The sequence below is a fragment of the Anoplopoma fimbria genome, chromosome 12, assembly GCF_027596085.1.
Source record: "Anoplopoma fimbria isolate UVic2021 breed Golden Eagle Sablefish chromosome 12, Afim_UVic_2022, whole genome shotgun sequence".
Taxonomy (NCBI): Eukaryota; Metazoa; Chordata; class Actinopteri; order Perciformes; family Anoplopomatidae; genus Anoplopoma; species Anoplopoma fimbria.
In genome coordinates, this window is record NC_072460.1 from 21,096,368 (window position 1) to 21,109,690 (window position 13,323).

General features: G+C 43.7%; 1 protein-coding gene across 8 annotated transcripts in view; it reads left to right on the forward strand.

Moving 5' to 3' along the window:
* The window catches only part of LOC129099352 (ankyrin repeat and SAM domain-containing protein 1A-like), a 63,586-nt gene that overhangs the window by 33,842 nt on the left and 16,421 nt on the right, over positions 1 to 13,323 (forward strand). For 3 of the 8 annotated variants that reach the window (XM_054608557.1, XM_054608560.1, XM_054608563.1), the window contains 3 exons: positions 7,472 to 7,528; positions 8,882 to 8,951; positions 11,812 to 11,927. In XM_054608557.1, the coding sequence (XP_054464532.1) occupies positions 7,472 to 7,528; positions 8,882 to 8,951; positions 11,812 to 11,927 (243 nt within the window). The remainder of the gene's footprint in view (positions 1 to 7,471; positions 7,529 to 8,881; positions 8,952 to 11,811; positions 11,928 to 13,323) is intronic. The other 5 variants (XM_054608561.1, XM_054608564.1, XM_054608558.1 and 2 more) reach the window with 4 other exon arrangements.

Genomic DNA, 13,323 nt, shown 5'->3' on the forward strand with positions numbered 1-13,323 from the left:
CATATAAATATCTCTACAAAGCTCTGATAGGTTGTTGACAAGTGCAACTTTTTTGGACAGTTGTATTCTGAGATTTTCTAGCTTTTCAGTCTCGTTTTTGTTTTTTTGCCACATCTGAGTTGCGTTTGAGACAACACAGCCCAAACCTGAATTATGTATTAATGCTATGTATAACTGCACTGCCGCATAATGTTTACGACCTCCTCACTAGATATTATTGTTTGGGATCTTTTTTCTCTAATGAGCTCGTTTGCTCATCGCTACTGTGAAAGTGCAACTTTACCATTATTTATTCTTGTTACGCGGAGCCATAAAACGGTGCCAGATGTTGTGTTTATGTCGCTGCAGTTCCGCTGCTCACTGCGCTCAGGGTGATAACTGGTCCTGCTAGTCCACAGCGATGAGGCTGCAGTTCAGGAGAAGGTCTTTTTATGCGCGTTTGGAACATTGACCTAATGTTTGTTCTGTCTGGAGATACTCCCGTCAAAACTCAGACGGAGAGAGAGGGGGGGGCGGGCAAGTATACAAGGCCTCTTACAGAAGCTCGTCAAAGTTCAAAACACTTTTTCCAGCCTGAAGGCAAAGCACAACGTCTTGGCATCACGACTCTTTCCTTCTTGTGAACAGTCGGTGCAACCTTGTCTTTGGGATTTTATAGGTGCGAGCACAACAAGGAAGGTTTTTTTTCTCCTCGATCTGCTTCAGCATTGCCAGACGTTCGCCAAACAACAACACAATTAGTTTATTGTTTGCTTCAAAGCCTGCCAGGGAAACACTCACGGAAAATTGAAGGTAGTATTTGACTAAAGTTGGTAACAAAACCTGACCTTCAGACCTTCTCTGTATGCAGCCAGCGAGCTCCGTAGTAAAGAACTTGTCTCCATTTTAGTGTGCAGTACAAAGCAACGCCATAGTTTGACCTGTGTGCTCATTTTATTGGATAAATACGATTTATCGGCTCATATATTGGTGTCTGTGTGTATATCACTGGAAATACATGAAGAAAAGAAAGTACAGAAATGCCAAAGATGCGGTCTGAAAATGTGTCACTTTTCCATATTTGTCCAGCAGAGCAGTAGCCAGTTTGTTTTTCAGCTGTAAGATGTCTTGCCCAGTATAAAATGTTAATTAATGTTATGGGATGTGCAAAGAAAATTACCATTGGTCGATATTTCATCATATTGCCCTTCAAACCCGTTTGGTTTGGGCTGTAGTATTAATGTACTGTTTCAACTACTCTGTGTTATGTTTGTATATAGAACTTCAACTTAGTATTATATACAGGCATATTTACTTTTAATAATTTGTTAATCTATTAATCTTTAATTTTGTGATTAATTATGTAGTCAACAGATGAATTATAGCCCAGACAATTGTGGATTTTTGTGGCTGATACTTATGATATATTGTGAGATAGAATCTTTTTTTTTACATAAGCACGTAAACAAACATTCTTGATACAGACTCTTAGGTTGTTGTTTTTTTAAATAATTGTGATGAGGTCAAAAACTAAGAGGGTCATTTACATTAATAAAACCAACATCTCAATGCTCTCTGGTGGACAAACTATAGAATGGTGACACTGTCTCTTAATAACCTCAAACCTAGTTTGGCATTTCTTTACTTCTATTTCTTGTTAGTGGCCAACAAATACTCCGATACGATATATCTGCAATAAGCTCATGTTGTCCTGGTTGGTTTATCGGTCTCGCTCCATCACAAATGAGAAGAAATAAATAAAAATGTACCAACGTGTGGACTTACTTAAATATAATTTATTACTTTATGGCTTATTTTAAAGTCCAAAAGTACACTTGTTAATGCTCTAATAGAGACATAGAGGAAAGTATTGACCCTGCTCCTTATTCTTTAAATGCCGCAATCCCTCTGCAGAGCATTGTGGTCCAGTTGAGTAATAAGGCCAATAAGAGGGAACATTTTGTGTGCTTGAATCTTGTAATTCCCTTTTCAAACGTTGTGGTCACAGACAGAGGGCACTGCACAGCGTAATTATCCAGTTAAAGGAACACCTCGACTCCTCACTCTGGGTCTGCTGGATGTGGTCTCGGACAACATGACAGGATCGAGGCAGCCATGACGTTACTGAGCTATTGGAGATCGCTGCTCTTCCCATGATGCCCTCAGCAGCAGTGGCTCCTGGTTTGTCTTCTTTCGGTGCTTTTGCACAGATTAAATAAATAAACTGAGTTGAGAAATGATCTGGTTTGAAACCGAAAAAGTCAGAAGAGGAGGAGGCAAAACAGAAGGTATCGCTGTCCTCTTTCTCAACACGGCCTCCCATGTGGCCGGAGAACAGGTTGTATTATTGGCTTCTAACTGAAGAAGAGATTTTATCAAGTGAGAAGGAGATAACACTTCAGGCAATGGCCTCATTAACGGCCTGCTCCATAACTAGTGTGTGTTTTAGTGAGTGAACTGGGCAACTTCAAGTTCATCTGAATGCCTCAAAGCTTATTTGAAATCCTAAAGTAGGCTGCTGGCAATGAGCATCACAATCCATCCTTAATTATTCATTCATACCGTGGACTGCATTTAATTTGCTCTCCACTCTGATGGCCACGAAATACAAAACATTTTTTGGATAATACTAACAGTTGACCTTGAAAAATGTATGCTTTTTGTTCTGGTTGTCGGCACAGAATAAAATGTGTTTCTCCCCCAGAGGAGCCTGCTAACCATGAACCCTCTGGTGGGTCTCATGTACGGTATGTACAGTATGCCTGTCAGATATAGACCATGCATTGACTGTATTTGTGTGTGACGCAGCCTGTCAGCCAGACTAATAGATCTCACATTCATGGAATGCAGTGAGAATGAATTTGTAATGTAAAAAGAGTTGCAGTGTGCAAAAAGTAAGCCCCACCGCCTTAAAGAAATGATGTAGTCTGCAGCTGGAACGCCAACGTTTCTAAAGGCAATGGTTGCATATTTCACAAATAAGATTAGGTTGTTTTTTTATATATTCAGTTGAAGCCTTGGTTGGCAGTCTGTTAGTATTACTTTTAAAGGGCAATTTCTTTTGTCCACTTTCAGAGCTTTAGTTAATGTTAATGAACTCGGAGGCCGGCCTTTTTTTCTCACTTGAATAGTGATTCAGATGCCTTTTGGAGTTCTTTGCTGAAAGCACAAAAGGCAAGCACCATTCTTCTCCTTTTTTTCCTTTCTGGGAAAAAAAGCCTGCGTTTGCTTGAAATGGAAATATTCACACTGCCGATGTTAAAGTGCATAGCATATGAGAGGAGTGTGTGGGGAACGTAGTTAAAGTTTGATTGGGCGTAACCTAGCCTGCACTCTCTTTAATGATGTTGGGAGTGTCCTTTGAAAAAGGGGAGAGAAAAAAACCTCCCTTCTCTATTCTCTCTGACTCTCCTCGGCACATATCACTCCATCTCCAGGGTTTTCTTTACTGTTTCTCTCTCTCTCTCTCTCTCTCTCTGAGATGGCAGCCATCTTTGTGGTCACGACTGGCTGCTCTGGAGTACTCTACTCAGGCTGTGTGACAGCGTTTGGGCGAGGGGGTCCCAGGACGTTAACAAACCCACCCCCCCCCTTACACACACACACACACACACACACACACACACACACACACACACACACACACACACACACACACACACCCTTTTAAAAAAAAACACATTTTCCTTTTTTAATTTGGTTTGTTAAATATTCCTGTTCTCACACCCTCCTTTCCTGTCTTTCTATATTTGTCTCACTCCTTCACCCCCCCTTTCTTCTCCACATGAGCTGCACACTCTGCCTCTGGTTTAAAGACAAGGAGATTTGACTTGCATGAGGTCTTGGCCTATGCATCTCCTTTTACAGAGCTGTGTGTGTGTGTGTGTGTGTGTGTGTGTGTGTGTGTGTGTGTGTGTGTGTGTGTGTGTGTGTGTGTGTGTGTGTGTGTGTGTGTGTGTGTGTGTGTGTGTGTGTGTGTGTGTGTGTGTGTGTGTGTGTGTGTGTGTGTGTGTGTGTGTGCTGGTGTGTAAAGCGCATGCTAATGTGGGCTGGTCTTGGTCCTCGGGATCAGACTGGAAGATGACAATCCAGGGGGCACATTGTGTGGGCCAGCAGAGCGAGCTCCACAGATGGGAGGAGAGAGAGGGAGACGTAGAGCTCTAGACAGAGACAGAAGGAGAGGGCCGCCGTCCACAGCCTCATTCTAACTCTTAACATATTCTCCATTCGTGCGCCGCAGATCCAGTTTGCCACTATGAAACCGGCTTTTGTGAGTATTGATTCCCTTACAGGCAGCGGCTCCACTGGAGGCTCGTTAATCTTGTCTACCCGCCACGAATGAATCGAATAACCGATGCTTTCCAGCATTTCTTTGGATATTATATTTCCTGTTCGATTGGTATGCGCTCATTGCTAAATACAACACAATGGAATGGGGGGGGAGCTGAAGCCCCTCCGTCACGTTGTCCTTCCACTTCTGAGTGGGTTCTTTTAAAAAGTTAATCCTCTGTGGTATTTTTTTAAAATCTAAGGGGCAATTCATGCAGCATCTCTTTGTTCTTTTTTTCCCCCTCTTCCCTCTTGTATTGCCATGTTTATGAATTCCTCCTCATTGTGGATTTGGTGTAGTTTTTCTCATTTCTATGAGGAGAAAAGTGGCCTGTGCTGTTTTGTTACGGGGGCGTCTCTGGTGTGTTTGACCTGCTGAGATCAAACCAAACTGTGGCTGTGTGTCACGACCCGGTGCAGCCAGCAGGGGGAATCTATTCTCTGATCCCCACCATGGGGAGAGCATCAGGGGGCCGAGACATGCAGCCACTAGTTAGTGTTCATCTGGTATAGTGAGAAAACATTTGTCCTCTCTGTTCTTACATCCACCAAGGATATAACTTTATTGGAAGTTGGACATTAAAGTATTTCTACATCCTTTGGGGATTAGTTTTGCAAACTTTTTAAAGTTGTGTAGAGGGGGCATTGGGCCTCAAAACCACATGACATTGGTCTATTTCAGGATGTTGTTGATGGGACTGCTGACAGCGCTTTGTCCCACTGTGGCATTGAGTCGTTGGCACCTGCTTTGGACGACGGCGTGCTCGTGTTCCCCTTGATGCCGTTCACTAAGTCCACAGTTTTCATCCAACCCTCGCTCCGGTTGCCAGCTCGCCAATTTGAGGCCGGTGGTCCCGGGCACACTCTCTCTCTGCAGCAGCCTTTTGTTTCACCCTGAATCAAGCTCTGCCAATCTGTCCTTTAGCTCTCCCACCGCCACCACCATCACCCCCCTCCTCCTCCTCCTCCTCTCTGAGCTTTTGATGCGTATTGTTCGATATTCTCAAGGCTAATAATGAAAGAACATTTTCACGCTTTAAATAGCGGCCAAGATATTCTGCTCGGTCATCCCGGAGCAGCAGAACCTGCTGTGAGAAGCGTGATAAATGGGGTTCATGTGTCTTTAATCTCCTGGCCGTCTCCCATCGACGCCAGCTCTTCAGCTGTTGACCTCCGCCACGCCGCTGACTTCTGACCCTTCCTCATTGTATCACCCAGCACATAGCGAGTCCCTCCCAACACAAAGGACGCACTCTCCATTTCAGGTCTCTGTATTGATTCTATCCCGCAGCACAAAAAACACATTCCTCTCCCTCTCCTCTATTAATTCTCATGGCACCGAGGCTTCTTAGTCCTCGACCATGAAATTCAGAGTTCTTGTTGTGGATGTGTTTTACCTTGAGGAAACCACTGGGCTGAGTCCCCCGATAAGGATATATTTACCCAGCTCCGGCAGTATATCACACCTGCCTTTCACAGTAGCTGCTTTTCTAAATCTCATTGGAGCAGATAGTATTCCCCTTTTTCATTATACTGGACATGCTGATTGATACACCAAGACAGCTGTGTGTGTTTTTTCTGCTCTTGTATCCATACTTGCATTGTGTTTGAATGAAAAATAGCTTGGCACGCTGACCTTACCTGCAGCGCGAGAGTGTTTTTAAATGCAACCTGTCTTCCTCAATCCTTTTCTTGTTAAACACTGCAGCTGGTTTCATTCAGAAAGGTACCCTGAGGTCGATGCGGCAATGGGGAGGACAGAATATTACCACCTCTGCTTCACTGTTTTAAAAGTAGGATTTTACATGTCAGACACCAGTGTTCATCAGCAGCTTTCTAATTGGCTTTTGTCCCGGAATTTTCCCTAATAATTGAGGTTATTATGGGTTCAACATAAAGGTGCTGCACCTGCTCAGTACCAAAACGGCAGGCAGACACAGTTGGCGACTAGCTGGTGAACGTTGTGGAGCATTTAGCAGCTGAAGAAGAACCAGACCTTTTCCCAAAACCAGAGAGCTAAAAGGAGAGTGAATACCGGACTTACAGTCAACAATTATTTGCCCTATCAATTTAAAAGGTGATGATATGTCAATGGTGCGTTCACAATTTATCTCTGCCTCTTACAAGTGGCAATACAAAAAGTTATTTCAGGTTTAAAGGAATGTTTTTTAACATTTTAAGCTCATCTGACTCTGCAAATTTCCAGAATTTGCAAGGGGAGATTAAGAAGTTGCAAAAGCTGCGAACTTCCTACACAAAATCCCAAATATGGACACAACAAACAATGACAACAACAAACTCAGCGCCAGACATTATTCCTCAAATATTAAAGCCAAGTCTCTCCTGTCGTTCAGCTGTTTATCCTACATCTACCTGGTTTTGGACATGGAGAAAATACAAATCTGGCTTTGGAAAAAAACTCAAAAACTAAAATGATACAAAACATCCCATGTACTTACTTTATATGTGATCATCTGTAATAGGAAAAAGCTTATATTTATCCTAATACTCAAAAGTTTGTAGAGAAATGTTTTCTTTTTGAAAACCGCTGACACTGTCAGTAGGCGCTTATTTTCTGCTGATTCATCTGAGTGTGTGTTCAGGTAGGAGAGGTGCTGCCAATTCACCATCATCTCTCCTGTTTAATGACTGATGTAGGGAACATGTGGCGCTGATAGATGGAGGTTATTTGTCAAGCTTGAGTGACTAATTAAGCCATCTGGTCAAAGTGCTGTATTCTAATCAACAGTATGGAGAAGTAACGTCTGGCAGATGGATAACTAAAATAATGCGCTCCACCCACAGCCCTTCCTCTCACACTGCTCCTTTCCTCTTTTCCTCACTAGAAATAACTAGGTTTTTCCTCTGACGTGCTGAGGATTGTCTTTGAATAAGAATATAACAGAGAAAGAAGTGTAAAAGAGTGATACATTGTACTGCAGTGCAGAGTGTGATCTTTGAGTTGATTTAATTTTTTTCTTCAATGATGTAATCCTTACACATCGCTCATGCACTAGGCATGTACAGGTTTCATTTTGTTTAATGGGATCTTTGTATAAAACGGGGTGATCCAAATCTCCTTGCCAGAGAATTGCTGACACAGCAAAAGGTATAAATGCACGGGGAAAAAAAGGCAAAAACAAAACCCTGAGTTCTCTCTTAGCAGAAACCGACGACTTCTCCCACCACAAAACAAGGAAGATCTAATTCCCTTGACAGCGTAAGACGTCCATCCTTCATATGAATATCTCCGGGTCCTTTTTGGGGGTTTGTCTCTGTCCTCTTCTGGGGCATGTCTTTGTAGAGGTAGATGGGATCCTTTTTCAGGCTCTGTGAACCCTTTTTGGAATGATATAATCCAATTGATTATTAATTTCTTTCTCTAAGTCTAGAAGCTCTGAATTATTATCAACTATCCCCTCTGACAGCAGCTCATTTTAAAAGATGCATCGTTCTTCAAAGTTATATTTCTGTCTCTGATGTTTCTCTTCCAATTGGATTAATTTCACTACTAAACATCTTCTTAACATCAGAGCCTGGCAAATGTAGACTTTCGTCTCCTGATGGCACTTTATTGCTTTATATAATTATACTAATGGGGACATAAAATCTGTCTCTGGGCTTTTAAAAAGCAGCAACCAAGACAATCGCCTCAAATGAAATATTTCCTAAAAGTCAGAATAAAAATAGCTTTTCGCTCCGTTTTATAAAAAGAGATGGAGTGACAGCACCTGACAGGTGTGACGGCAGCACTGTATTTTTTGCACTCCTAATGTCCATGCATACTGTGGATTGTTTGAAAGGGGCAGCCATGTTTCTGTGCTGCGACAGGTGTAATAGCTCAGTGACCCCATGTATCAGTGGCTGTACTCTGAGAAAACACCCCAGTAACGTTCACACGCATTCAGTAGAAATGCATGAAATTATTGCAAGAAAACGTGGGGATCTTGGCTTCTTTTCAGTTTTAGATATTTCTCCAATTGTCACGCTGTCTTTGCTTTTAACTCCTTCCGTATCACTGGATTGGAGCAAACATTACGACACAGATAGTTTAAGTTTAGTTTTTTTTCTTTTTTCAGAGAGCTTTACAAATTGATGATGATACTGTTTCAGCATCATTTTCTCCCACTCGCACACTTTTTCTCGGAGCTCGATTGCCCATCAAACTTTTTGCCTTGTGATCATTTACACCAGATTGTTTCTGTAAATCGGAATAGTTTTAGCCTCAGGCGGCAGATGAGACGCAGCTACCTGCAGTCTAGAGCCAATAAACATGGCCGAGGCCATAAATGAGATATAAAGAGCAATCAACCATGGGCGCAGTTGCTTAAGACGCCCTTCAAAATCTCTATTTATGCGTCTCCATAAAACCTCTGTGACTGACTTCTCTCTCGCTTAAGGTTTCCCTTAACTCTGTCGTTTCCTTTTTGCAGGGTGACTGTAACCATTGGTGGGTTAGTGGTAAAGGCATGGGGGGCATTTCTCTGTATTTGTGCTGGTGAGAGGTGGAGGCTAAACTACGATGGCTCCTCCAGCTCCTCACCGTGTCTCCTTCTTCTGCTCCTGTCCACAGATCGAGAAGATCATGACACTGATTGGCGCCGGCATCGATTTCTCAAGAGATCAGCAGTATGCGACACCAGGTAGAGTATGATCATCACTGCCTTTTCATGTTGTCAAATGTTAAAGTTAGAGTTCACCACCTAGAAATATAGTGGTTTTTATTTCAAATGGAAAAATGAATCACAGATGAAAGCTGAAAGTTTGAGGAGAAAAACAATGAACACTAAAGATGTTTTTCTCTTAGTACTGATATGTTACTGTTTTTACTCACCACAGTTATAAATCTCACCTTTATTGCATTATTAATCTCTTGTAAATTATACTGGGAGCCCTCCAGTTTAGAATTACCCATTTGGCAGTGGGAAAGGCTAGTATGTGATGCACATGGGTTTGTTGTCACAAGAACTTTTTTTAACAATAGTTTACATGTCTTGTACTATACCTGCTTGGATTTGCTTTAAAACCATCCTCTTAAGTTATTTCATCCGTATCAGTGCCCTCAAGGGAAATCAGCTTTCCTGGGGTCAGTGAAGGAGGCATCCGAAAAACAAATTGCGATTCAAGTAGCATCAGAGAATTGTATGGAATAGTAAAATGCCAGGAGACAGTTGGTCGGTTTTGATAAAACGGATGTGAATGGACATTAGCAGCCTCAGAGAAAGGTTAGAATACACTTTTGAAAAGCTTTTTTTTCTCTATTGAAAGAATAGAAAGGAGACCCACTGGATTTGCATTCCTTGTTCTTATTTCAAGGCTGTGGTCGCTCTCATGTGTGTGACACAAACCAGCTTGTTTTTTTTTCTAAACCTGCCTGGGAAGGTACCAAGTGTATTTATATTTTCACAACCAAAATCCCTGAGAGACACTTTAATTGATTGAGGGAGGGAGGGGGGGGGAATGTGCTCGTTGTGCTTCGTAGCGATGAGGAAAGCTGAGACCACTGCAGTGAATCCGTCAGCGAACCCCATCACTTTGCTGCACCCGTCTGGTCTGAATCCACTCCTCTGTGTATGCGAGCCTCAATCTGAGAGCCGCCATGTCCACAAGCCCCGTCTCACTGAAGCTGCTGTCAAGGAGGCCCATCAAGGGACGCGCTGTTTGATGCATTTCCCCCCCCACTCTGTTGACTGGAGAGCAGCGATGTCTCTCGCTGATTGTGTCCGTGCCTGCACCCTCTTGTACTTTCTCTGCTCTTTACTGATTTACTTCTACATCAGAGAGATAAAAGAAAGAGATGACGGAGGAGAGGGTGAAGGAAAACCTAACGAGTGTGAGAAAAAGAAAGAGACTTGTATGCAAGAGCTACTGCAAGTAATGAGGGATGGAGGAGAGGGTCTGTAGCGGTAGCTTGCACTGAAACAGAGCAGCCACCTGCAGTGTTTGAGAGAGAGAGAGAGAGAGAGAGAGAGGTAGAGGGAGGGGTTGGGAAGCGTATGCCATGAGGGGAGAGAGAGAGAGGGAGTGAGGGAGGAGAGAGGAATTGCAGGCAGCAGAATTGTGAACAGCCAGGACAATAGAAGGACGCCACCTCGGCATCTGTTGGATTAGGTGGTCCTCTCCGGTCCTCTTCAGACCAGAGGGGTCTACAGAGGGTTTTTGTTTGTTTGTTTCTAAAACTGGACTTGAACGCATCTCAAAGACTGTGCCAGACTGAGGAGAGACAGTTTTAGCACTCTCTCGTCTCTGCAGGAGTTCATTGTGGGGGGGGTCCGGCTATTACCTAAGTGCTCTTTGATGAATAGCTGATTGGATCCGTGGCTGGATTTTTTTCTTTGTTTCTTTTTTTGACACATTTCCATGCTTTTGGTGTGAGCAAAATGGGATTTATGACGAGGGAATCTCAGGATCGCTTTTGCAGCAGGTTGAATAGATGATGAGAGCACCGACGAGAGAAAAAGAAGCTTTAAAATGTGCATTTTGGGCATTTATTGTAAATTGTCAGCTCTGTTAATGTGTTGTCCTGCACTAGGTAGAAAACATCAAGGTGGTATGTAACTATTTTCTATCTATCAGCAGGAAAAACTTTTAATGGGTTGAGATGCGATTATGAAGTTGAGAGTTAAGGGAATTTAAGTGTGTATTAACTGATAGAAAATGTGTTGTTTGCCTTGAAAGTGAGTGAAATGGTAGATGAGGAGAGGCAGTCATCAGTCCTTGTACAGTTTACTCCCCTCCTGCTCGAGCTGCCGACAGCCATCACTGTGGCTCTCTTTCTCAATCAATCCCAGCTCATGACAGGTTTCTGTCGATGCTGCTGCTTTCAATGTGAACACGGACACGTTCTCAGGTCGGTTCCTGTCTGGACCGTGCGTGCTGGATTATATGCCGAGTAGGCTGGAATATTGAATCAGATGAGAGCCTGTTTGGCAATTAACTGTCTCCTGCTTATTGACTACAAGTTTCCAAAGAACTTAAAAACTTTACGTTCCTCTGAGTTTCTCCTCATTACAAAACTAGAGCTTAATGAAATCAGCTGCAAGCTTTTGTTTTTGGGCAGAAAATTCTTCCATCTGATATGGAACATTTTAACTTTTTTCCAAGTTGGATATGAACTGTATCGTTACATTTGCATCAGTGGTGTGAGGCAGCATCTTGTTGCCTGTAAAATAGTTTTTATCACCTTCCTGACTGACTGTCATCGCTAGGAATTCAGTTTTTTTTTATCAGCTGGTAGTCGACCAGCTCTTAGCCCTTCATCGTCTCCTCCACCCCTGAGATCAGGGGTACCTAAAGCCATCTTGGACGACTGTGGTTCAGCCCCCGCCGCCCTGCGGGAGCTGACGCCCCGTCCTCAGAGGACACTGTCTCCCCCGCCTTCCTGTTGCTGGTGCGCCCGGCTCTGCTGGCCGAGGATGATGTGGCAGTGCCACGTCTCACCCTCGGAGTGCCGCTGCTACCGGCTCAAAGGTTTCTCCCTCCTGAAGCGCTTTCCCCTTTCAGCAGGTGCCGCGGGCCGGCTGCTGGACCAGCCTGTGGGAGACTGGCTGGAGCACGTGGGGCTGCCGCAGTACGAGAGCAAACTCCTCCTGAACGGGTTCGACGACCTGCATTACATGGTGAGCTCCTCATTTCTTTTGTGTCCAAATTGACCTCAATGCTCTTGACTGTTGTATTCACTTACTTTCTTAAACAGGCCCTATTATGGTATTTTCTGGGTGCATATTTTTATCTCAAGTTACAGTTACAACATGTTTACATGCGTTAATGCTCATAATCCTCCTTGTTTTTCTCATCCTGGCTGTCCTGCAGCACCTTTTCTCACCCTCTCACTGAAACGCTCCGTTGTAGCGCTTGCTCCTCCCCCCAGACAGCCAAGTCTGCCCTGATTGGTCAGCTAGCCCGCTCTTCTGTGATTGGTCAACGTTTCACATTTCAAAAACTCTTCCTCCAGAGCTTCAGCTCCGTCTCTCTCTTTTGTTGTTTGAGGGCCAAACTAGCAGGAGAGTTTTACGTCCCTTCCGTAACATTATGACCTCATAAAGTTACAGAAGTGAAGCAGAGAATTCAATGGAGCCGTTTCAGGAGCTTCTGAGGGGGAGGGTAACTTTTTAGGCGTGGACTTAAGGTTTTACACTCTAAGGACCTTTTACATGTACACACTAAAGGAGAGGGGAAAAGTGGAAAAGCATAATAGGGCCACTTTAATTACTTTCTTACTTTCATACTTGTTTTCCTCTTGTCTTTCACCGCTTCCTCCTACTTAACTCCACGTGTCTTTGTGCATTAATCCCATTGACGCCACCCTCCATTACTGTTGCTGTGAGATGAGATGATCCCATTAGCTTCGTCTGAAGTTCAATTAGCTGAAATCCTGTCATGACCCCTCCCGCTTTTTAATGAGTCTGGCTGTTTTTTGGGTTGTTTTTTTTTACCAGCAGCTGCATGATTTTATTATAGGAACTGTTTATTCTGGGTGGATTCAGCACATGATTCAATATCTCATATTACATCACAGGCTTCACAATCTTCAGAATGTGATTCGACCACAGAACCTTCCCTCTCTGCTCTGACAGAGAAGTTATCGATGTTTGCTATATTTACAAGTCCATTGAACAGGATAATGTAGTTTGATCCGCGCTGTCAAATATTTTGTTTACGGGAACTTGGATATCTTCTCTGCCGTCTGCGGTTTACGCTGCACTCTCAGGCTCTCAGACAGTCTGTCTCCACCTCAGATGGACTCTGTCGTGGCCTCTCACTTACAGTCAGTGGGCCGGCTGCCTGAGAGGAAGCTCCGCGTCTCAGTGAGCAATGGGATGCTGTTGCCAAGCCGACAAGTTTTATAGTGCCCACATTGTGCGACGCCACTATGAGTTGGCCCTGATGCTGGTGTCCGTGATGAGGACTGATGGAGGAGAGGATGAAGGGGGGACCCAGCTGGAAGGCTGAGACACTGGACATGTTGGAAACGAGACAGGCGTCTTGTGTGTTAAGATGAAAACTTTCTCCTCC